The following is a 26,105-nucleotide window of genomic DNA, read 5'->3' on the forward strand; positions in this document are numbered from 1 at the left end:
CCAGAGGGGCTTGCCTCTGGCGCGCCTCCAGCGCCATCGGCGTGCCCGCTGCGCCCGCCCGCTGCGCGGACGGAAAATAGACTTCATTTTATAGCGCCCGGGCCGTAATTCGCCCGACCGCTAGAGCGCTAACCGTGCTTTTCCCCAAAGATGGCGGCCAAAATCGTCGCCCTCCGGGAAGCCTATCTGAGTCCGAGTGTGGCCCTGAGTCGGCCCTCGGTATGCCTGACGCAGGTACAATTGAGCGCCCCAACTGTCCCAGGCAAAGTAGGTGCAACTCTGGGTGAGTAGTGCGCTATATAAATTCTTGAACTTGAACTTGAAAGGCACGGCACCATGTTTTCCAATTGTTTTCTATGCAGCCTGTCTAGGCTAATTCTGCCTCTAAGATCCTGCCTTTTTACCTTTGAAAATAAAGGTTGTGTGTTTCAAAGCAAACTCAAGGGAGTTTTTTTTATATTTATATCATATGTTTATGATGACTTATGTGTCTTTATTTTGTCAAATTTAAAAGATACATGCAATTATGGCAGTTTTGGAGCCTTTGGTGTGTTTTCAGGCTGCATATGTATATGCATATTATCAATATATGTGGGTATTTCTGTATATATATGTAGATATATGCATATTATTGGCTATTGCTCCAGATCCCGCACTTGGGCGGGACTATTCAGTGCTTATGACTATTGAAGAGTATCCCCTGGAAGAGAAATGATTAATATTGACTGAAAACAGATTTCCACACATTACCATTTGTTCTGAATATCGTTTCATCAGTAAAAACTTATGATTGTGCCGATTTGGTGGGAATTTCAATGGAAAATGTGCTGTGCTTAAATGATAATGCACCTCCACATGATGCTTTAGTTACATAAAAAAACACCAACGCATGTCCATTTAAGCTAGGCGAGTCGCAAAAGGTTGTCATTCTAAAATGTAATTCTGGTTGTAGAACGGAACCCTTGGTGTAGGGGATGCAGTTTACCCACAGATGCTTGTGTAGTGCTTATTCTGGAGGGGTGGTGAGAGGGTGTTAAGGGCAGGGCATGGATCATGGTATTTGAGACATTATGTATATTACTACAACAGTTTTATTTCTTCACGCTGTGGTTTTTACTGATCCTCACATTATAAGATAATATGGGTGGCCTTTTGTTGTAATAGACTGTTCGACTTGGCCCTTTTTGGCAGGTTCACCCCTGAACTTTTTGCTTTAAGCTCTGACATGGTAGTAGTGGTTTTAGGCCTCTGGGCACTTTAGCACTGTGGCCCAGTGTAAAGTGTGTGCGCTCTCTGTGTTACATTTGCAAGGTTGGCCTGCCCTCCCATCGGAACGCATTGGGGATTCCATGTTCAGTGTGTGTCAGTAGTAATTCCTGTTATGAGAGGAGCAGTGTTGTCAAGTCTGGTATGTATGAAATTGTATGACTAAATGCTGCTCAATAAGCAAAGGGGATAGGAGCTTGGCAAAACAAAGTGCTCCATATCCCCCCTAAACCAGTTCTGACTGGTATCCCCATGCCCTGTGCTGTGACACAAAGGGAAATGTGATATAAATATAGGGGCTGTGACCCCATGAAAATGTTCAGTCTTGGTGTGCTGTTCCTGTTGGGGCGTGCTGCTGCTGGGGCCAAGGGGGGGTGCCATGAGGGCTTGCCTCCCTGGGCCCTGCCTTGCCCCTGGAAGACCTTTTTGGGACCCTTCTGCTTTGCTTTTTATTCCAAGACCTTAAAAGGACTTGTGCTGCATTTTTGGGTGCCCTGGGAGTGCTGTGCTCTATTTCTTTTACTCTCCCCAAAGGAGGAGAGCCTGGGGGCTGCACAGCGCTGAGCTGCAGCCCTCGGTGAGGGAATCCCCATCGTAGGGATTCCCCCGTGGTACCAGGAAAGCAGGTGCCCGCGCCGTATTGAGAAGCTTAGTGGGAGCCTACCCCTCTTTATGGATGCGTCCCGAGCGGGTGCCCACCTCGCTTATTTTTATATTTAATCGGTGGGTGCCCGCCCCGTATGGCCGCCTATAGGTTAGTTTTAGGGGAAGCCCACCCCGTGTTTCGCCACCGCGGCCCGAGCCGCTGAAGAATTCCTCTCCGGGCCACTCTTGACGCGACCCGGAAGTCAGGCGAAGCTGCCTGACACAGGGTGGAACTCCCGGAGCCTCGCGGGTTCCATTCCCACTTTCCCCCGTAGCTGAAGGAAGGGGAAAGGCAGCCCAGAAGACAGAAAATGCATCGCGGTGCTCCCATGAGTGATGGGATGCCCCGCCCTAGATCCATCCGGAGCCTCTCAGGCACCAGCAAAGTCCCGGGTCCCAGTTGAGAGCCCAGGTGAAGTAAGGAGAGGCCCGGTTTGACGTCAGCGAGGCTCTCATGTCTGATGAGAGATCCGCATGCTGCAGAACAAGTCCTGGTGAGTGGACTGCATGCCTATTTCCTGAGCGGCCCCCACCTGATAGGGGGCCGCTCCTACGTTGTCGGCCTTTGTACTGAAAGGGCCCAGATGGGCCCGTTCTGTTCTCCAGGTCACGGCCTATTCTCTGAGCAGACCCGCCATCGCGGGCCGCTCCAACGAGGGTTCATGTCTTGTTTAAAGCACCAGTGTGCTCCACGATGGGGGCCAAGTTTATTGAGAAGCCCCGTGGGGGCCAGAGGGCACTGTATGCTGGGCCCCTATTTTGATTTACAGCTGCCCGCTTCCTAGAGGGCAGCTGCCACATTTTAGGGACACTTTGTTGAGAGAGCCCCAGTGGGGCCCTGAGGGCATAGTCGTGCCAGGGCCCCTTCCCATGATTGTCAAATGCACTGCACCAGGGCGGGCAGCTGCAGCCTTTTGCACATTGATTCAGAGGGCACATTGAGAGCCCAGGCCTTCATTTGATAGGCACAGCTGCCCAGCAAGTAGTGGGCAGCTGCAACGTTTAGGCTATTCTTTCTTTGGGGATATATCTGTTGAGTTAGGAGTGAGGCGCACTCCTTTGCCCCATACGTTCACCGCTGCGCAGCACTTAGTGCCAGCTGCAACATTTAGGTCAACGCAATTGGGCACTCTTGACCTCTGCTGCACTGGCAGCTAGCCCTGACTATGGGACATAGGGCATTTGAGCCCCTTTGAGATGGCCAGTTGGCCCGGGGGACTGTTAGGTTAATAGGGCGCCAGGCCACAATGTGATTTATGTGGTGCTAGGAAACGTAATTAATATAGTATGATTTACGCACCCTGATTTATGCCTCTAGATGTGGTTTTAGGATTATGAGGTTTTTGCATACTGTGTTATATTTGAGTTTATTCTCTACAGTGGTTTATGCTGTGAGTTATGCCCCTAATGTGAGTTATGCTTAGGAGGTTATGGGCTACTATGTTTAGGCTTATGAGGTTGGCGCAGGATATATTTCTCGCCTGATAGGATAATGTGCATGATATGATTTATGGTTACAGGATGATGCTAAGTATAGTGTATTCCAGTAACTACTGGTTGTGTTCTATGTTTATGATATGTCTTACTTTTACTATTCTTACAAAGTGATGGTTGTGACAGTGGTCCAAGTGGCCCTGTCATGTGTATATAATCCCCTGTAGATATTGCCCTGTGCCAGTTGGCACAGTGCATATTATGTGATTGCTATCATAATGTGTTTTATGATAATACAAAGGCTATTTGTTATATATAACCTTGTGTGGAGCTCCTTTTTGTGGTGTGCCTAGCATGTTGTTGCTGTGTGTGTGTTGCGCAAACGCTTTACACATTGCCACCGGGATAAGCCTGACTGCTCGTGCCAAGCTGCCAAGGGGATGAGCAGGGGTTATCTTTGGCGTCTAACTCCCTTGCCCTGACTAGAGTGGTGGTCTCTATCTGGCTTTGGTGCAAGCCTTAGCCAACCAGAGACCCCATTTCTAACAAGGACCCTGATAAAAAGCATTATAACCTAAGTGTTGTGATAACCTATTTGTTTTCAGATATGTACAGTACAAAGCATTTTACCGTAAGTGTTGTGAGATCCCATATGTTTTCAAAGTGTTCAGTGTTTATGAATACTGATGAAGATTCTGTGGAACAGAATCAATGATGCAGCCTGTGTATCAACTGGTAGGTCAGCCGACATAAGCCAAGAAAAGTAATTAGTAGCATTTTTGATCAGCCAAATCTTCCACTTCCGTGTCTCCTACTAAAAGAGTTCAGTTGTTCTTGCTTTCGTTTTCTCACTTTTTTTGTAGAGTTCCTAGTCCACACCTCTTTCTAGAACCCAATAAAGTTGTCCTTTATTTATAGAGCTTGATCTCATATATACTTATATTTACGACAGATGCAAGTATGCTTTTACAAAGTCAACAAATGATATAGGTTCTACCCTAACCGATTAGCACATGTGGGATATTATGTGGTTGTTATTTGGCGCTTATCCTCCTTCATTCATTCTCAGGTCTCAACAGGTCTACCATGATAGGAGTCTTTATATCATTAGAAAGTTATGTAACAGTATGGTGGTGATGTATTTTTTTTATAAAGATGTCTCTAAATTGAAAAAAGCAATGACAATGGAGGTGAAAACAAATGTTACTATTTTTCTAGTTAAGCATAAACGAATCAGCTTGGCCGCCGGCGAAAATGGACGAGTGAGCTCCGGGCTCCGTACCCGTCTTCCCCGATTATCCTGCTCTACTTTCTCCTGCTGGCCCTAATGAATTGGGATTGACCGCATCCCCACCCGTGGACATTGAGAATCGGCCTGGGGCAGTGAGGCCGACCCGGCGGCGGTGCGGAGACGCGCCGCACCCGAGATCTCGCGGACAGCGCCGGCCATCTTCTGCGGAATGTGCGCCCTGCTTCATCCCCGGCCTCAATTACTCAGGTGGCCACCTGCGGTGAGGGCCGGCCGGCCGCCGGCTGCCACGAGGGTCGGGACTCCAGCTTCACGTCCGATCGATGGCGGCGGTGGATGGGCCGCCCTAGTGTGGAACTGCAGCAGGGCCCGGTCGAAGGTGCCCACAGGTGAGGGGACTGAGCGCCTCCTGTGGCTGCGGAGGCCTGCCGGACACGGAACCTGGGGGACTCCCTGCCTGAGCTCTGGGGACTGTGGGCAGCCCTGATCCTCCCCTGCGCTGCGGTGACTCGACGAGAGGGCTCTGCTCGCACTGGGCAATTGACCTGTGGGGCTGGTGTGCCCTGCCGACTGCGGGGGGCCTAAGGGGTCAGCGCTGTGAGCCCCTGAAGCGGCCAAGACCTGAGGAGCCTTCCCGGTTGCTGCTGGTGCAGGGAACTGGGGCCCAGACGGGGTGCCTGAGACCCTAGCGGGGCCCGATCCTGGGTGCAGTTCTATACCGGCGTGCAGGGGCATTGACCCCTCCTGGCTGGGGCCGGAATCCTCTACCACTGGTGTCGCCGCGCTGCGGCGGACGCACTTGCTACCACACACCTTATCTCCTGCTCGTGGGTCCGAGGGGGCGGCTCGACCTCGGGGCCTACTTACGACGTCTGCCCTGGGCTGCGCGGCACGCCCGCCCAGTGCTGGGAGTGAGGTGCTGGACCTGGGGACTCGCAGCGGTGCTGCCATGTGTGCGACCAGGGGAGTGATCCTTGGGCTTGCAAGATTGTGTTCTGACCCGCCAGCGCGGCGTAGACTCCTGGTGGATCTGACTGAGGGAGCACCCAGCGCCTGCTGACCGAGGGCTGAGACCAGCTGCCACCATGGGGAAGCGCCTGAAACCTCCTCCTGACCCTGCGGAGGAATCGGTGAGCGGTCAGGACTCTGCTCTAGCCGGTGGGTCGACGGCGGGCCTACCGCAGAGCAACTGGATCAGATCTTGCAAGCCATCACTGACACCAGAGAGGCCTTGCACCACGACATCGCTCAGGTATCCACGAATTTGGGGCTTCTGCGGGCAGACCACGCCAAACTGGCAGACCGGGTCAAACAGGCTGAAGTTCGGCTGGACGCACTGGAACCCACGGTCAAGGCATCTGAGGCTTCTCTGGGTGAGCTGCAACAACGGGTGCACTTGCTGGAGCAGAGGGCGGAGGATGCGGAGGGACGCAATCGCCTCAATAATATACGCGTGGTTGGCCTACCTGAAAAAATTGAAGGCTCTGACATGTTGAGCTATCTTGAAACCTGGCTGCATGACGTGGTGGTCCCAGAGAGTCTGACACTGTTTTACACCCTGGAGCGCGCCCACCGAGTGCCGGCCAGGCCTCCTGCTGCTGGTCGACCTCCTCGGCCGGTGGTGGCGCGCCTGTTGCACTACAGGGACCGAGATATTATCCTACAAAAGGCGCGAGCGCTGGGGCCCTATCAAGTGGACAATGCCCGTGTTTCTATCTACCCGGATTATTCTCTTGAGGTTCAGAGGCTGCGCTCCACCTTCCTGGCAGTTAAGAAGGTTCTCCGTGAGAAGGGTATCCGTTACTCTCTCTTGTTCCCGGCCCGCCTGCGGATCATGATGGAGGGCAAATCCTCCTTCTACAATTCTCCTGACGAAGTGTGGGACTGGCTGGAACTGTACAGGGCCGGAGCGGATGCTCATCTGACATCTGGGGAGCCGCGGAGCGCCGCACCGAGACCTAGGCGGAACAGGAGACCCAGGAGACGACCGCCGAATGCTCGGACCCCCTCCATATCACAGACCGAGCTGGAACGCAAAGAGGCCCTTCGGGCGGTCTCTACCATCTCCAAGACAGTGGAGTCGACATCGGCGATGGAGTCGGGCTCCCGTAGGGGCTCTGGGGATGGGACGTCGGAGGGTTCGGGCGGTGGCGGCCCCGTGCCACCCCATGTCACCCCTGGGACTGTAGATGACTTGCTAGACGAATGACCCTAGTGCCCCCCCGAAGTGGTATTGTATATGCTGATGTGTTCCTGATCTGTGCTAGGGGAGGTGGCATATATCCCGGGCTGGCGGGGAGTTGTTGGGCGGCTGCCTCGTACGCTTCAAGGCTTTTGCCGTTGACGAGGTGGGGATGTGGGTCTCCTAGGAAATACTGGCGGAGGCCGGTCGGGCGGCATATGTAGCTCACGGTCTGTTGGAAGTGGTGCCGAGCCCCCCCCCCTATCTCACACCTATTGTGAGACTCTGGTAGTTACCAGAGACTGTTCTTCTTGGGACTTTTGCATTTGGATGGGTTTCTACAGTTTGGGGCCCATTCTGGGGATGGGTGGGACACAGGTTTGTTGGGTGGTGTTAGGGCTCAGGTTTTTGGGGTGTTGTCAGTGTGCCTGGAGTTTTTTCTTTACTCAGAACTGTACTTGCTATTGTGAATGGGGTCCTTACCTCAGCTGAAGTGTGTAACCTGGAATGTGCGGGGACTGAATTCCATGCTGAAGCGTCACAAGGTGCATGCCTATCTTGTTCGCAGGGGGATCCAGGTAGCTTTCCTGCAGGAAACACATATTGACCAGACAGAGGGGCGGGCTCTGCAGCGCAGGTGGCGGGGGCAGTTGTTTTACACTGTGTACTCGGCCTTTGCAAGGGGAGTTTTGATCTGGGTGCGAGCAGGGGTTCCCTTCCAGCCCTTGATGACAGTGGTAGATCCTGAGGGGAGGTTTGTGGCTGTGCAGGGCCGACTGGATGGGAGGGATGTAACGCTCTGCAGTGTTTACGCCCCGAATGTGGAGCAGCCTGCCTTTTTCACACGATTGTCTGGGAAACTAGCGTCAGTCCTGGCTAATACAGTCCTACTAGGGGGGGATTTTAACTCTGTGTTAGATGTGGAATTAGACAGGTCTCACCCGCCACTGGCACAATCAGCAGCTCACAGGCTGGCGAAGAGTAGGAGAGAGTGGCAAAGTAGCTGGGGCCTGGTCGATGCATGGCGTACTCAACACCCTACTGAGAGGGATTTTTTCTTTTACTCCCCCCCACATGCTCTGCATGTTCGCCTTGACAGCATTCTCTGCTCGCCGGACGCTCAGTGTTTGGTCCGCCACAGCGAATACCTGGCTAAAACGATATCCGATCATAACCCTTGCTTGGTAGTGGTCCAATGGACACGGCAACGCCGAGCTATCCCGACGTGGCGGTTGAACCCATTGGCGCTGGAGGACGCGGCGTTTAAGGCTGATGTGCTGCGAACTGGGGTGGAAGGCTATTTCGCTGCTAATGAGGGCACGGCATCGAGTAGGGCGCTGGAGTGGGACGCCTTTAAGGCGGTAATTCGGGGAGTCTGTATTTCGGCTACCGCGGGAGTCCGTAAGACCCTCCTGCAGGACGTCGCGCTAAGCGAGGATCGCTTGCGCGCGGAGGAGCGATGTAGTCACCCGTCTCCTGAGGCTCACGGAGTGGTTTCAGCTGCGCGAGAAGAAGTTGCGTCACAGGTGGAGAAGCTCCGCTGCTTTGACTATAAGGAGTTTCTTATTAGAGCTCAAGCTGAACGTGACAAGGTGGGCTCCCTGCTGGCCTGGCTGGCTAATCCTGGGACTGGAGGCACTCCGATTGTGGCTTTGGCTACCTCGGAGGGGCACTTGGTTTAGACTCAATCGGAGATCAACGCCCAATTCTTGGCATATTATGCACACCTTTATAGGAGCGAGATGTCGAGTGCTTAGGCGGGGATTTCACCGAAGGGGAGATACGCGTAGCTATTAAGCACATGGCTCGCCGCAAGACCCCCGGCGCGGATGGTCTACCGATTGAATTTTATGCAGCCTACGCGGATGTACTGATTCCGCGGTTTACCAGGAGGCCTGGGACGCCGGGGCTTTACCCGCGACCACTCGCGAGGCCTTGGTGATACCCTTACTGAAGCGTGGCGGCGATGCCAGCTCTCGCTCGGCCTACCGCCCGCTATCCATGCTCACAACGGACTACAAGATCCTGAGCAAGGTTCTCGCGACGCGGCTTCTTGCTCACATGCGCACTTTGGTGCACCCCGATCAGGCGTACTTTATTCCCCAGCGCACCACCGCCACTTGTGTGCGTCAGCTGCTTCGGGTCATGGGGAGCAATGTTGATGGCCTCCCTGATGCCGCTGTCCTCTCGATTGACGTTGAGAAGGCCTTTGACAGCGTTGAGTGGCCGTACCTGCTCTGGGTACTGGGGGCCTTTGGACTGGGTGAGCGGTTTGTGAAGTGGACGGCCTTGCTGTATGCCGCGGCCACTGCTCGAGTCAAGACAGGTGCTACCATCTCCGCCGTGTACAGGGTTGGTCTGGGGACGCGACAGGGGTGCTCCTTATCCCCTCTATTATTCGCGCTCGCTATCGAGCCTCTGGCGGCTCACGCCCGTATGGGCAGAGCTTATGAAGGTCTCTCACTGAGAGGTGATACTCATTACATCTCCCTCTATGCGGACGACTGTTTGATGTTTTTAGCGGACACCGGCGATTCCCTGCGTGGAGCCGAACGCTTGCTCTTAGATTTTGGCCACCTTTCGGGACTACGAGTCAACTGGGGGAAATCCTGTCTCTTCCCGCTGACACGGAGGACGGATGACTCCCAACCGGAGGGCGAACTGCGCTGGGAGTACCATTGCCTCCCCTACCTAGGTACTCGTGTCTATCACTCTTCGCTGGCCCTCCTAGAGTGTAACATCGACAGAGCGATCTGGAATCTGCGCGGCTCCATGGGATTCTGGCGGACACTCCCTCTGTCGGTCGCGGGACGGGTGGCGTTACTGAAGATGGTAGCACTTCCCCGCTTGTTATATGTGTTCCGCACTCTCCCAATATGGATCCCGGCGTCGGTTTTTAGCAGACTCCGCTCCCTAACCTCCGGGTTCATCTGGGGATCGGGTAGACGGCGCGTTGCGCTGGCCACTTTGATGCGTCCCAGAGCAGACGGGGGGCTTGCGGTCCCGGATTTTGAGTGGTATTACCTGGCGGCGCAGCTGCAATGGCTTACCCAGGCAGTGGCTTTAGAGTACCGGGGCCCAGAGGGGATGCAGGGCAGACTGTTTCCCAGACACGTCATCTCTTTTATAATCCTGGGCCAGAAGCTGGACCTTACCCAGCTCACTCTGGAGGAACGTACACTTCGTAGCTGTTGGCTTCATTGCCATAGGCGCTCAGGTACCGCTCACCCATATGCCCCTGAGATTCCACTGGGGATGTGCACGGCCTTCCTGCATGGAGGTGACTGGTCTGCGCTGGCAACCTGGGAGGAGCTCGGTTTGCAGGTGCTCGGTGATCTGTACAAAGACGGTACGCTGCTCACATTCCAAGAGCTGCGAGACGCTTACGACCTTCCAAGAGGCGACTACCTGCTGCACGCCACGCTGGTGGCCGGTATTCGGAGACACTGGAAGGGGGGGCTCACCGAGCCACCGACATCCGAGTGCTGCCAATATGTGGTCATGCCTGCCTCTACCCGAGACTGTCGACTGAAGCCCTACAGCCCATGGATGGGCTGAGAGCCAAGTGGGAATGTGATGTGGGGCGACCGATTCCTGAGTCGACATGGCCGCAGCTGGTGCGACGCGCGTGGAAGGGCACTAGGAACGCCAGGTTCCAATTGATCCAGTTCTTTACTCTACACCGTGCGTACCAAACGCCAGTTAAGATTTCGCACTATTTTGAGGGCGCCTCGTCGCTCTGTCCTCGATGTGGGACGGCGGGAGCGGATTTCGCACACATGTTTTGGTCCTGTGGTGAACTGACTGGTTACTGGGAGGCGGGGATGGCCTGCCTGAATGCTGTCACGGACCAGCAGATAGACGCGGATATCGGCGCTTGCTTATTTTTATGGTTCCCTCACACCCCCGTACTCGTGTTACTAGTAAGTTTTATGATTTGGGCCTGATTCTAGCCAAAAGAGAGATCACCATGCACTGGAAATCCAACCAGGGTCCTAGCTACTTGCGTTGGAGGGCCGCTTTGATGCGATGGGCGAGGGCTGAGAGCGCATTGCGGTCGCAACAGGCCAGGCGCCTAGACAACGACAAGGCCTTGGAGGTAGCTAGAGCGTGGGAGGCCTTGGTGATAGCGCTCCAGAAGCCTGAGAGCGAATTGAGTGAAAATGAGGAAGCGGCTGCCCCGTAGGAGTGATACTTTAGTGGGTACCCCACTTCCAACGAAGCACACAATTACCACATACACGACAGGGGTTCTGAGAGATCGGTTCCCCCATTGACACGGACTACTTTCCTTTTTCATTTTTGACAGGAAGGAGAATTTCTGTTGGTTATGAGCTCACTAGGGGAGGACATAAGGCACACTGACAGGGGGGGTGGGACACAGGGCGGGAACTGTTTCGTGGATTGTTATATATAAATAGCTTCATGTATGAGAAGTGTTATCATCCTGGAATGTCATTTAACACTTCACCACTGTGCCGACTGTACTAATCTCTTGTCAAACCTGATTGCCAATAAAAATTGTGTTTACAAAAAAAAAAAAAGCATAAACGAATCAGTGTGCACCAGGAATCTCTCACATAAGTACTGGAAGAACTGGTAGGGGACTAATAAACTCGGGGGCAGATTTACAAATCCCTTGCACCACTTTTGCGTCACTTTTAACATTGGAAAAGTGACACAAAAATGGCACAAGGGGCTTGTAAGTCTGCCCCAAGAACTGTAAAGAATGCAAAGCGCTGTGCTTGCTAATAAAGTCCTAGTACTTCCTGATGCATCTGTATTATGATTGGAAATTCACTAAGGTATTCAAGTGTAAGCAGAATCATCTTACCATTTTTTTTATTTCGTCTTCTGCTGCTGCCAGGGCAGCGTCCTTGGCAGCACTGAAAAAAACAATGAGAATGTTTCAGTAATAAAATTCGAGGTAAACATCAGCTGCAGAATTTAGCCAGGAAGCAACAATACAGAGAAACAAAATACAAAGAGAGTCTGCACAAATCAAGCTTAGTTTCCTAAACATGGAACCAAGGAAGAACGTGTACACAGAGAGTGAGAGTGAGAGTGAGGGACAGAAAAAAACAAAAAGAGGTGAGATGGAAAGAAGGTTTCAAGATATCAACCGCTTCCAAGGCATTAGAGGAACTGTGTAAACGACAGAAGTGATCAACAAGAGGAACCGAGGGCCTCAAACGGTTATTACAAAGTAAGAGCACGAAGCACATTAAAAACGGAAGACAGGGAATGGAAATGCTGTTAAAGGACTGAATGAGAGTTGTGAAAGAATAGGGCATGGAATAGTGGAGTGATAAGACACCAGAAGTATGAATGAGCGGGAAGGATTTGTGTTTAGTGTTAAAATTTCCTTTATTAAACCCCCTGATAACCCAAAAACTGACTGCGCATAGAGCTTGCCTGTCTATTTGTTACAGCTGGCTACACCACACTTGATTTAGAAACTGCAGCTCACTGACAGTTCTCTCCTGTGGAAATAGGAAAGGCTTTCTCTTCGTTCAGTATGGAACTGGCAGACATAGCCGTGTCCCATGAAAGAGACAAAGACACTTCGTTTAAAAAGAATTGTGAAATTCTGATTAGCCAGGGTCTTTAAATTTCACAGTAGTAGGAAAACAGAAGCATGCACTTGGGGCTCGAGTATTAGAGGATAGGGCTACCAACTCTGAAAGGATTCAAGGGCAGTATATTTTTGCCAATGCTCCACCAACTGGTAAGGACCCTACCTTTAAGAAGTCAAGAACTCTTCTGCTCCATGTGGCTATCTCAGTTGGATCACAGCTGGAGGTGTGGACTGGCATGGAGGATTTATCCAAAGCCTTGCAGAAGTAAATGTGCACACCTACTGGTTCTCACTTGGGATAGGATGTACTTGAGTGTGCTATCTCCCTTTCAATTATAATTAGACTCGACTGGTGTCGTGTGGATGTGTGCATGTCTTTAGATGTAGGTGACGGGTGGAGGACAACATCCCTTCCAAACTCATATTAAAACAATAACTAAATGCTCACTTGAGGCGTGGATTTTCATCCAGGTAGCCAAAGCAAGCCATTTCTCCACACGTATTCTTAACTCCAATAAGAACTCCACAGAAATATTTAACATAGTCAATAAACTTTCTAACCCAGAGAGAATTTTATTGAAGGCTTTGCCTTCCCAGGCACTGTGCAACTCCCTCAATGATTATTTCATTGATAAAATCACTGCTATCAAAGCCAATATCCCCAAGCATCCACTTAGTCCGAGCTCCTCTGCCCTGTCCCAAAATAACAGTATTTTAAGGCATTTTCCTAGTATTAATATTGAAACCTTCCATAAACTTTTAGTGAAGGTTAAATTGGGCGCCCCTTCTGATTGTTGCCCGCCCCACATTCTCAAAGACTGCCTCACAGCTATTCCTGGTCCTGTACTCACTCTTTTGAATGAATCCCTTTCATCCGGCCAAGTTCCTATGGCTTTTAAGAAAGCCACAGTGGCACCCCTTTTAACCCCTTCAGCGCGCATGACAAAGCCACCTCGTCATGGGCATTACCTGCTCTACGCGCATGACGAGCTGGCTTTGTCACGTAACGCGCGATTTTCAAAATCGCAGCGCGCAGCGGGAAAACCGCTAGCGCGCATGCGGTTAAAGAAACCTGGAGCTGATCCTACGCTCCTTTCCAACTATCGTCCGATTTCCCTGCTCCCGTTCTTAGCAAAGATATTGGAAGCCCATGTAGCAAAAAGTCTTTCTAATTTTCTGGAGGAATCAAAATACCTTGATCCTCACCAGGCAGGGTTTCGGCCGGCCCATTCCACCCAAACTGTCATTCGGGCAGTCCTGGATACTCTCCGGGACCATGCTGACAAGGGTTCCCCTCAGGCACTAGTTCTATTAGATCTTTCTGCCTCTTTTGACACGATCGACCAGGCTATTTCGGCCGATCGTGTCAAACTTGCTGACATCCAAGGTGCAGCAGCCTGTTGGCTCACCTCATTTTTGGAGGATAGGTCTCAGGCTGTCCATCAAGGGCACTTCTTGGCTGCCCAACGTAAAATCACCTGTGGAGTCCCACTGGGTTCAGCACTTTCCCCCACCTGTTTAGTATCTACATCTCCCCTTTGATTCAATCTTTGAAGGAAAGGTGACAGTTTTCAACTATGCGGACGACTTGCAGTTGGTCTTCAAGATTGACGACTCCTATAGCTCTGTTGCAGATTTCCAGGCTACAATGCTATATATACAACAGTGGATGGACCATAACCATCTTAAGTTACACCCGGGAAAGACAGAGCTTGTCCCGACCGGGGACAGCATAAATTCTGGGGCCCGCACTACAGGCCACCAGAGCTGGGTCCATCTCCCTCCCCCTCCCTCTCCGCCAAAACACTGGCAATCTCCCTCAACAATGAACTTACTTTGAAATCACAGTTTGTCACAGTGATCTCTAAGTGTTTCTTCCAGCTGCGTAAGATTCGGAAGATACACCGTCTCTTCACTCATGATGCACTGATCCAGATAATTGCCACCGTTCTGTCACATCTGGGTTATGCCAACTCTGTATATCTGGGAATGCCACTCTATTTGTTTAAACGGCTGCAGTTGGTCCAAAACCATGCAGCCCGGTTGGTCTTTCGACAACCGTGATGGCAACCAGTTAAGCCATTTTAAGGAAACTACATTGGCTCCCCATTTCTCAGTGCTGTGCTTTTAAAATGGGCTGTCTTTTTTTTAAAGCCTTGCATTGCAATAGCCCTGCATTTATCAACAGCCTGATACTTAGACATACCCCTTCACGTAATCTTCAATCTGCCCACCTCTCACTTCTCATCACCCCAACTTTTAAGTGAGTACGTCAAGGAGGCTGCAGATTTGCGGTCCTCGCTCCTAAATTTTGAAATTCCCTTCCACTGGAAACACGGTCCAGCACTGGCATTCTGTAATTTAGGAAGTCACTTAAGACCTGGCTGTTCAGGCTAGCGTATAATTAAACAACTCTGGTTAGCATACTAAGCCTTTTAGCGCCATGAAGCCGCCCGATGTGAGTGCGCTCTATAAATGATTATTAACATTAACATATACAGTCTCTGACTCTCTATGACGGTTTTGGGTTTTGCCACGTGTTGAATTGGCCTCCTCCCAGTCTTGGCTCTACTGCTCTTACTCTGGAAGCGAAGGTGGTGTTGGTTGAGGAAACCTGAGTGGGGTTCCCTATATTTGCCTGAACATGAGGGTCATACAAGTAACTGCTTTGTATCCCTCTTGGCCGTGACCATGGTTCCATCAATAATGACCATTGTCCAGGGATTTTTCCCAACAGGGTTTTGAAATTTTCTCCTAGATGTCTGTCTTTGATCTCTTCCTTATATTCTATTTGAAATACGCTGTCTTTCACTTCTCTTTTCCTGCTGGCAAATTCATTGTTATTGATCCTGCTGTACAGGGCGCAGTGACAATTTAAGACCACAAGAACCCTTTTCCAAGCTGCATGGATGCTTTGCCCTTAATGTGCTCTGGAACATTAGCCTTGTTGGAGCACATCTGGTAGTAAAGGGTGGGGTGGCCTGATACATGCACAGAACATCTATGTCATTTGTTGTCAGTCTCCTGGTCCAGGCCTATTATCAGTGCTTTATTCACCATATGTGCCTAAACCTCTCAACTTCCGAATTGGCCCTTGAGCCTGCAGGGTCTTATTTTTCGACAACTGATTCTCAGTTAGTGTAGGTATAAGTGATACTTACTCTCCTGGAATGGGGGTTCATTGTCCTTTTTGAGTATGACAACCTGTAGGCAGAAGGAATTATTTTCCCCAGCTGCAAATAAATATGCTCAAACTCAGTTGTTTGAACCATTCCCACAGTTAAGTATTTGGTGCATGTGCCTATGACAAGCAACAGTTGTTGCCAGTTGAGAAGAAGACTGAAATTTGAAGTATGACTAGTCCCTGGCATTGCACAACTCTCTTTAGTGATAACTGCTGCAGGGTGTTCATTATTCCCTGTGGAAATCACTGATCAGGTCTTCAAACAACATGCCCATGTTGTGGCACCATACCTTTTCCCTTACTCAGGCAATGGTTTGATCATGGCTCAGTGACCCAGATGCATCAGCTGAGTCACCTTGTATTTTAGAAACTGGGGAATTAATGGTCAGTTCCCTCTTTGTATTAAACCATAATTGGTCATTCTCTATTCATGTCGAACCCTCGAAAGTGTTGTCATAGTCTGCTGACTGAGGTGATCTTTGTCTTTCTTACTTGACATTAAGGTCTTCCATGAATTATTCCTGGCTGTCTCAAATGTGAATTGTAAGCATGTTTTACCAACTGTGGTGTCGGCCAAGTCCTTCAGTGATAATGCAATTAAACATGCAACCTTTGCAACAAAGTATGTGTGTTCTTCACCTTCATCTGTGGTGAAGGGGGGTTTCTCCTGTGATACATTGAGGGGGTTGTCCAAACCTGAGCCGTAAATCACTGAGAATCTGTAGTTCAGCTGGTGCACTACCATTTTTTAATCCTCTTTGGAAATGAACTTGTAAATATGGGTACCAGCCAGTTGTAGTCTGTGACCACACAAAAGTCTCAACCAAAAAAATATAAATGCAAATGTGTGGGAACCCACTTCGTTGTAATTGCGTCCTGATCAAACTATGAATGTATGGACTCAGCCTTTGATATCTTTCTGCTTCAGAAGGATATCAGAGCACTCAATTTATTCTGCTGTTTTTGCAGTAAAACTGTCCTTAAGCCCACCAGACTGGCATCAATCAGCAGTTCAGTTCGTAGCTTACCATTGACATATTTCATGATGTTGTCCTATATGAGGGCCTTTTTCATGCAGGACAATGCTATTGTTGGAAATCTGGACACTGCCTCACGAGCACCGAGCTTTGAGAAGCTGCATAAGTTTCCGATACTGGGGTCAAATTCAGTATGAAGCACCTGTAATAATAGGCAATACCCAAAAACATCTAACTTCGTACTCTGTCTGAGGGTGCTCTATTAATGCCTCTTGCTGCTTGATCTATGCTTACTCCTTGTCGGGAAAATACATAATCATAAAAGGTTATGCTATCTGTCAAGAACTCACACTTGTGACAAATTTGCATGAGGCCACACACAGAGATTCTCATTGATTTTGTTGTTCATCTGGTTTTGTGAGGCTTGCTTCATCCAGCCACAGGTGATGGACCTAAATTGAGATCTAATGTCAGAACCATCTAGCTCAGCTTAAGTCTGTATTGTCAACAGTGCGGGTGAGATGTGAATCCATCTTTATGCTTTATCTGAAAGCCTCATATCATTGCATATGAATACCAATCTTGGCTGTTTGAGTTTCGTGATAACCACTGTTGGAGGTATCCATAGGATGGACCCATAAGTACCATTACACATGTTTTGTGAATAGCACAAAAGTCTTAAAGTACATTTATGTTTTAATTCAAAATTAATTTAATGGTGCTCTAGCATTCTTTGTTGTATTCTACATTTAAAGTAAATCTAAAAAATGTACTTTCATTCATATTTAACATAAAAACATTTTCTATATTTATTTTTGAGTTCAATATATATTTTAAATGCTCTCTATACTTTACCACAGAGAAACTCTGTTGTCATATTAGATGTCTCCACATGTTAAAATAGAGAGAAGAATATGAAATAGTTTTTTTAAGTTCAAAAATAAATATTACAAATATTTTCAAGTTAAATATTAATGTAAATTCGTTTGATATATTTACTATAGATCAACATGCTGTATTACTATAAAACTAGTTTTGAATCTAAACTTTTATTAATGCAAACATTAAATTAAATGAAAATATTTTTTCTGAGGATCAAAATTAAAAAAATAAATTCCTACTTAACAATTGTTTTTTTAATGTGCAATAATAATCATTAAAAGCGATGTATAGAATGAATTGCCTTTATTTTTTTCTCCATGAGATGTACTTACATTATTTTTTAATTCAAAACATCCTATTAACACATTTAGCAGTCAAAAAATAAATTCAGGCTATTTGAATATATTTAACATTCATTTATAGCTGTTTATATGTTTAACTATTTAAATTAATTTAATTTAATCTAACATTATTTCCTATGGAATTTTATTTTAAGGCCCTACCTCCATTATTTTCTATACAAGTGTGTTGCAGTACCAGTGGATGCCCATGTGAGGTGCTAGACTTACTACAGCTTTTTTCTTTTTTAAATACTAACAAGTAGTAAACATACTCCAAAGTGTCAACGTACTCATAAGTGTTAGTTACCTTTGTGAACCAGGCCCTTTGAGCCTGGGAGGGATCTAAGCAGGGTGTTAGAACATACTGTCCTGTCAGAATTCCCTTTGGAGGCCCTCTTTCAGAAAAAATACCACACTGTACTTTTTGCTTAATGCACTAATTAGTATGGGTGGTCCCAGGCTTCTGGGATCATGCCTGATCTGGTAGAGCCACTCCTTTGTTTGCTGAATCCCTGTGGGTAGAGTGCTAAACCCAATCTGCCCAGGCTTCTCTGTAGGATAACAGAATCCTAATAATCATCTTTATTTTAATCACCTCTCAGGTCTGGATTGCAGACTGGCAGGGGGTAGGGTGTCTAGTTGAGTGGATGAACGAAGACTGAGGCACTCAAACCGAGTTGGCTGACTTTGAGTGGCCATGTGTTCCTGCAGCTGGAAGTACTGGGTGCACGACACCAGACCTAAATTTAACTGCTGCGCATGAATTCAATCGTGCCCACGGGGCAGCAGGGCAGGCAGAGGACACAGGTGCAGCAACTCAGCCCCATACACCAGCAAAGGGGACTATGCATCTCTCCTGCCCTCCTCCCACCCCAGCAGACAAGGAGTTTGGCCCCCCTCATCACCCTGCCCACCGCACCCCACAACCCCAGCACAGCAACCAAATGAGATTTACCACCTGCTCAGAGCAAGCGGGAAGCATTAGTATTAAAGCCCCTGGAATGTGGGATAAACTGCAGATTTGTATCCGTCAATTACTGGCCTGCATGGTTAATCCCGATTCCAGAGACTATAACTCAGAGTGCCCAATGTTATGGGGTGAGAGGATACTGGTCGAAACTAGTGGTTCCACAACCAGTGTCATTCCCTCTCAACCCAAGCCAACTGATGTGAAATTTACTTAAAGGAGATCTCTTCCGTTTAGTGTCGACTCAAATAATGCCACCTCAATGGTGTGGTGTCGCGCTCTAGTGTTTGAGCGCATCACCCGGGGCATGCCGGGAACGTAGCACCGGCCATTTTACATGCCAAACACCCGTACAAGAGAAAGGTTGTTTCCTCGGCGCTCGGGGCAAATAAAGTTAATTTAAAAGTCTATAGCGGCTCCGCGTGCTCTAATACTGCACGCCCACCACCACAGGTGGGCGTGGCTCTGGTTATTTAGAGAAACGGGACACCATTTAAAAACAATTCTAACTCACAATGTACAGGGTGAAGGACCCTCTTGAGGACAGAGGTGTGAAGGGAAAGAAAAGCAGTGCCTGTTAATGCAGCTGAACTGCATAAAGAGTAACAAATGGGATGCGAGAAAGCAAAGAAATGAAAATGTAATCTAATGAAACAGACCAAGAGTTTCATGCTGTGCTGAAGTGCAAATGCACCGCATGACATAAAAACCAAGACAAACCAATATTTCTTCACGTCTTTGTAATGAATACATTGGGGAAAGAAATGTAGAGCTACAGACATTGGGGAAAGAAATAAGATTCAGAAATAGAATGTGCCTTGAATAAAGTTTGGAATCTAGCAGTGACTGGACTATGGTGAATGACGTACAAAATGCCTGCTCATTCCAGATATAAATATGTAGGTGGAGTGTAGGCACTAAATATGGGCGAGCTAAATGGGTCACCATGCTGTCCCAATGTGTAATAAATGGATAGGGCAGGACTGACAATTTCAAAGGACAAAGGTTTGCTCCATATTTTATTTCAAAGGGCTCAGGTGGTTGCACCTCAAGTAGTAAGAGAGAGACCTCCACCTGACTGTGCTGTAACCTCGCCAACGATTGTCATGAAAATTGACACTGCACATTTCAAGGGTGTAAAATCAGGTGAACAATCCTGCTGTGTATTGAGTTGTCAGAGAGTAATGGCATCACAATATACACACACATAAGAACAGGAGCATTACATATATTAGAATAAAAAAGATAACTGTAATGCTTCTGAAATACTTTACCTTTCGCTGATTAATTTCAGATCTACGGAGGAAGAGAAAAATGATGATGGAAAACGAATTAACAATTGGGGACTGAACAGTGAGAAACATACTTAACTGTAGCTTATTTAGGATACTGCAACACCACTTTTATGTAAATCTCTGAATATTATAACGCTAATGTCCACCAGTTACCTGCACAAGTCCAGTGTTTACTCTGGAGTTGCTATGGCAGCCCTGAACACCCCAGTAGTCTCTACATCACCTGTGGAATAGCAGTGCAGATGAGACAGACCTGCAGATTATACATACATGTTCAAGTCATGGCCATGATTACCTTTCCTGGACTCGTGAGACCCTCATCCCGCAGAGTTAACCAGACCCATCACAAAGTCCTGATTGAGATAACCCTTTTCCATCTGCATCGCAGCCAGGTTTTCAGAACCATTGTGTGTGGAATTTTCGTCGTCTCAGCCCATTAAGTGACATTATATTGCATTATGTGTGACAATTTGAGTGCCACTTTCTAACTAGCAAGTCAAAATAGCGAAATCCATCAAATGAGATAATTGTCAAAAGGCACCATCTTTTACTGAAAGAGAAGTTCCATAAGTTGCACTGAAACAGCTGCACTACTCCTGTAGTGCTTATGGATGGCCATGGGTGCAGCTGTTGGATTAAAACACGATTGTACAGTGGGCCAGGCAACAGTTCATGATCATAGCAGGAATTTTACAAAGGTGTGCGAAAGCGAGACACAAGGTGTGCGGGGGTGTAGCCTCAGATGTGTGGCACTGACACTAGGTGGGCGAGGTCTAGCCTCAGATATGTGGCACTGAGAATAGGTGGGCGGGGTCTAGTCTCAGATGTGTGGCACTGACACTAGGTGGGCGGGATCGAGCCCCAGATATGTGGCACGGACACTAGGTGGGGGGCCTAGCCTCAGATGTGTGGCACTGACACAAGGTGGGCGGGGTCTAGCCTCAGATATGTGGCACTGACACAAGGTGGGTGGGGTCTAGCCTCAGATGTGTTGCACTGATACTAGGTGGGCGGGTCTAGCCTCAGATGTGTGGTACGGACACTAGGTGGGGGGCCTAGCCTCAGATGTGTGGTACTAACACAAGGTGGGGGGGTCTAGCCTCAGATATGTGGCACGGACACTAGGTGGGGGGCCTAGCCTCAGATGTGTGGTACTAACACAAGGTGGGGGGGTCTAGCCTCAGATGTGTTGCACTGATACAAGGTGGGCAGAGTCTAGCCTCGGATGTGTGGCTCTGACACAAGGTGGGCGGGGTCTAGTCTCAGATGTCTGGCACTGACACAAGGTGGGTGGGGTCTAGACTCAGATGTGTGGCACTGACACAAGGTGAGCTAACCTCTTGAGTCTGGTGGTCTGCCTCATGCTCTCTGCGGCCAGGCATGCACTACAGGACTGCCTCGATGCTCGCAGAAGGTCAAGTGCTGCCAGCGTGGGCTACAGGCAGAAGAACTAAACACTGAGGATAGCATAGAAAATAAGACTAAGGTTATGAATTGAGCAGAGACTATCTGTAACAAGAGAAAGTGTAGGCTAGAGACAGATAGAATTATATGAATAGGCAACATGAATAACGGCACACAGAGAGAAGATAGATAGGCAGGCGGGCAGACAGACAGACAGAGTGAGAGAGAGATATACAGATAGATAATATATCCACATTTAAATTTTCAGATAGTGAGGCACATGTGGAGACAGATACCATTGGCCCACCCCTGTTTTTTCCTATGCAATTGACATTCAGCAGAATTATTGATACAAGAGCGCCCATCGATTCACACCCGCAGCACACCACACACTGAGGACTGCCCAAGTGGGTGCCTCAAGCGGTGACCGCCATTTTTAGACCTGGCATCTTTGGCGTGGTTTCCCCCTATCTTTTTGCCTCTACCTCCTGTATTTTTGATGCTGTGCTGGATTTCGTTTTTGCTGGTTTAGATGCTTTGGACACTCTGCCACTGCTGATCAGTGCCAGAGTGTAAGTGCTCCCTATGTAAAGTGTTATTCTGATTGGATATACCTGTTTGGCATATTTGTATCACCATGAAGTCCCTAGTAAAGTGCACTGGGTGTGCCAGGGCTGGTGATGCAAATGCTACTAGTGGGCCTGCAGCACTGATTGTGCCACCCACAGGAGTAGCCCTAAAATGATGTCTTAGGCCTGACACTGCAGTGCCTGTGTGCAGTTTAGAAACTGCCATGTCCTCCTGGTCAGTGTCTCCACTGGCCAGGCCTAACCCTTCCCTTTTTGTGCACATCAGTCACCCCTATGGAAGGCCCAAGGTACCCCCCTGGGCAGGGTGCAGTGTATGTAAAAGGTAGAGCATGTACTAGTGCAGGTGACATGCTCTGATAGTGAATGGTAGCCATTTTCGTTTTTCACTATTGTAAGGCTATCTTGCTCCATAGATTAACATGGGGGATGCTGGCTACAGTGGTTAAAAGCATTTCTTCCCATAGGAACAAGATAGGACATAAGTATCTAGTATCCCTGAACTCAGAATTTAATAACGCATCTTTTAGGAAAGGTTGTTTTTAAATCCTGTGTTTGAGAACAGCACTTTTAGAAAGTTGTTGTTCTCTTGTCTGACCCTTCTGTGTGCCTTGGCCTGCTTGTGTATTGACTGTCTGGTTTGAGAGTGACAGGGGCTGGGGCTTCCCCAGGAGGCTGGCTGAGTCAGCCCTAGGCTGAATGTTGGCATTTGCAACTGGAGTGGTGGGAGGAGTTAGCACCTGGGCCTGAATAGGGCTGTGCCTGCCTTCCACAATGCTGGCTCCACCTCCTGCTGGGCGGCTGACGACCCTGCCCCTCACTCTGAAAGGGAAGAAGAAGCCAGCAAAACAAAGTACTCAGGAAACACCCAGAACTGGTTCAGACCGGGCTCAGGGCCCACATGCACAGAGAGAACAAAGACTTTAGGGGTATAAGTACAGGACCCCTGATAACAGAAAATTAGATCATCCTGGAATAAAGAAGGAACCTCTGCCAAGGAGAAAGCTGAAACTGAAGAAGGAAGACTGACCTGCTGTTGCTTTGCTGCCAAGGAGAGGGGAAGGACTTTGCTGTTGAGCTGTGTCCCCTGTCTTGAAGGAATCTCCAAGGGCCTGAGTAGAACTGGCTCCCTGTTCTTAAGTCCCAGGAACAAAAGGACTTCACCCCCAGCTTCCCTGAACTCTGCTGAGAGAGTTCTGTCCTTCCTAGAGTGCTTGATCCAGTTGTGGGGCCTCTGGAAGTTGTACCTGTGCTGGGAAGCTTGAAACTAAGCTTGAGAGACTTTTGAAATTGAAAAGTGTTGCATCGCTCGCTTCCGGAGTGCATCCCCGACAGTGCGAGAACTTTCCAGCCGCTACGAAGGTCGAGATCGTCGCAGCGCCTGACGCTGCTGCCAGAGCCGTCGCATCCTTCGTTTGCGGGACGCAACCGACCGGTGTGGGAAAGTCGAACATCGCTGCGAGTGTCGTCACATAGCCTGTCGTCGCTGGGTGAGACCGCCGCACCGCTTGCTTGCGGACCGCATCACGTCGCTGGGAGCATCGTCGCAGAATCATCGCATCGAGGAGTTGCGAGAGAGAGGACCACCGCTGGATCGCGCATCGTCTTCCCGGAGATCGTCGCAGCCCCTACGAGATCGTCGCATCGTGCCTTTTGCGAGAACAGACTTCCTACGGAACCTACGCACTGGAATCCATACAAGTGGCCTTCCTCCCCATACAGACCGGATTCGTCGCAACACGCCCGCTGCCACAGCGGGGCTTTCGCATCGCCTCCCCAGGGTCTCAGGAGCAACGCATCGCTTGTTTTCCACCGCACCAGCTTCTGCTTTTGGAACTTTGTTGCAACTAAAAAGTACTGTGAGTAAACGTGACGCAACTGTGAACTTTTCACGCATCTGTGGTTTATTTTACCGCAACTTGAAGAACTTTAACGCAAACCTTAGGAACTCTTTTGAAACCATATTCCTGAACTGGGTATGTTGGATTTTTGTCGTTTTGGTCTTGTGTAGTTTAGATTAAATACCTTTACTTTTCTAAACTGTTGTGGAGTCAGTTTGTGGTGTTTTCACTGTGATACTGTGAGTGTTGGTACAAATACTTTACGCATTGCCTCTGGTTATCCTAGACTGTTCGTGCCAAGCTACCTAGAGGGTGAGCAGGGGTTATCTCCTTGCCCTGACTAGAAGCAAGGGTCCCTATTTGGACAGTGGTACCTACCTCTGCCAACTAGAGACCCCCAGTTCTAACATTGGTGGTCAGGCGGTGGGATTTGAACTTGTATTTGTACTTGACCCACAGTAATTGGTGTACATCACTAGTGAGTGCAGACCACTACGCCACCGCATACTACTGGTTTTTGAGTTTTGATTCTATTTTTAAGCAACTCTTCTAATACATCATGTCCTTGAATGGGAAGGCACCCAGTAAGGAAGCAGAATTAGAATTTCGCATTGAGGATCTGTATTCTTACCAAGTTACACAGCTTCAGGAATTCTGCAACCAGTTTGAGTGCCCTATAAAGAGCAACTACAGGAAAGCTGAGCTGCAAAGAATCTTGAAGGCCCATTGGGAGGCACAAGAGGGAAATGATGATGTGAATGGAGAAAACAGTTTTCAAGTCACAGATCTGCCAGTGGGCAGAGTAGGTGCAGGAGCTGTCAGTAACCATTCCAGCAGGGGCATCTCCCCAGAAGAGTTACAAGAAAATCAGATAGTAAGATAATATGAGTTGGAAGTTCTGAAAATGAAAATGAAGCAAATGGAAATGGATAAAGAGAGAGAAAAGGAGGGGGAGGAGAGCAAAAGTGCCCGCGCCTTGGAGGAAAAGAAATTGCTTTTGGCTCATGAGTTGAGCATGAGAGAACTGGATCTTAAAGCCAAGGAGGTGGATGCCAGTTCTTATGGTGGCAGCGCGCAGCCAGTGCATGGGGGTAAAGTATATATTCCCAAAGACCTGGTACAGAATTACCATAGGAGTGAGGATATTTATGCCTGGTTCACTTCGTATGAAATTGCATTGAAGATGAATGGTGTGCCTGATCAGCATTGGGGGGCGGGCCTGTGGAAACATTTTGAGGCTTCTGGGAGGAGTGCTCTAGAGCCCTTAGAGATGGCAGGTGCCATGACCTACCCCAATATGAAGGAGGCCTTATGTCTCAGGTATGGCCTTACTCCAGAGCAGTATAGACTGCAGTTTAGAAACTCCAAGAAGAGAGAGTCTGAGACTTGGATGGAGTGTTTGAATCTGTCCTTGCGTGCACTGGAAGGTTGGCTGAAGTGTAGTAAAGTAACTGATTTTAAGGGGTTGTTGCATTTAATCAGTTGGGAGCACTTGAGTAGTCTTTGTGTTCCAGAGCTGCGCCAGCATCTTTTAGACAGCAAGCTGACAGACCCCATTGTGCTGCTAAGGAGGCGGACCGCTGGACCAGTACCAGGGTCCACAGAGGAATTGTGGGTAAATGTAAATGTAAATGTAAATGTACAGGAATTTATATAGCGCAAATCACCAAGCGGTTTCTAAGCGCTTGCTTAGGGAACCCGTCCTGGTATTCCCCTGTGAGATAACCCCGGCAGGGTATCCGAAAGGTGAAAGCCAGGCATCCCACCGCGAGGGGCCGTTGTGGAGATTAAGCAAGCTATTGCCCAGAGTCGCAGAGTGTGAACCCGTGAATCGAGTAGGCACCGGAGCGAGAATTGTCGAGTCCATGGACATTTTAGGACTCAAGACCCCGCCGAGCCGGGAATTGAACCCTGGTCCCGGGCTGACCTCTGCTTCCAGGTCTGCCTCCTCTAACCAGTGAGCCACACTTCTCACACAGCCAAAGGTGGGCAGGGTCCCCAGCAGAAGAGTGGGGGGGACAAGGGAAACCAAAAGGAGTTCTCACAAGGGCCCCAAAATAGTTCCCAGGGAAAGGAATCCCAACCCCCCAAACCTAAACAGCCATGGCCCCCTAAGGGCAGGCAGGACAATAGAGACAGAAGAAATAACCAGGTTCCCCCTACCTGCTATCACTGCAATGAGGTGGGCCACATCGCTCCAAGCTGTCCCAAGAAGAAGCCCGCACCCACTGGTGCTCCAGCCCCAGGGTTAGCAAGTGTAGCTTTGGGCGGGG

General features: G+C 49.0%; 1 protein-coding gene across 5 annotated transcripts in view; it reads right to left on the bottom strand.

Moving 5' to 3' along the window:
* LOC144773006 (uncharacterized) overlaps window positions 1-26,105 on the bottom strand; it is a 2,495,654-nt gene that overhangs the window by 587,530 nt on the left and 1,882,019 nt on the right. For all 5 annotated transcript variants that reach the window (XR_013599895.1, XM_078657750.1, XM_078657753.1 and 2 more), the window contains exons 14-15: window positions 19,980-20,001; window positions 11,611-11,662 (exon numbers count right to left, since the gene is read on the bottom strand). Coding sequence is in view for 4 of the 5 variants with exons in the window: in XM_078657750.1 (XP_078513876.1) it covers window positions 11,611-11,662; window positions 19,980-20,001 (74 nt within the window). In the remaining variant the exon portion in view is untranslated. The remainder of the gene's footprint in view (window positions 1-11,610; window positions 11,663-19,979; window positions 20,002-26,105) is intronic.

This window comes from Lissotriton helveticus, chromosome 8 (assembly GCF_964261635.1).
Source record: "Lissotriton helveticus chromosome 8, aLisHel1.1, whole genome shotgun sequence".
Lineage (NCBI taxonomy): Eukaryota > Metazoa > Chordata > Amphibia > Caudata > Salamandridae > Lissotriton > Lissotriton helveticus.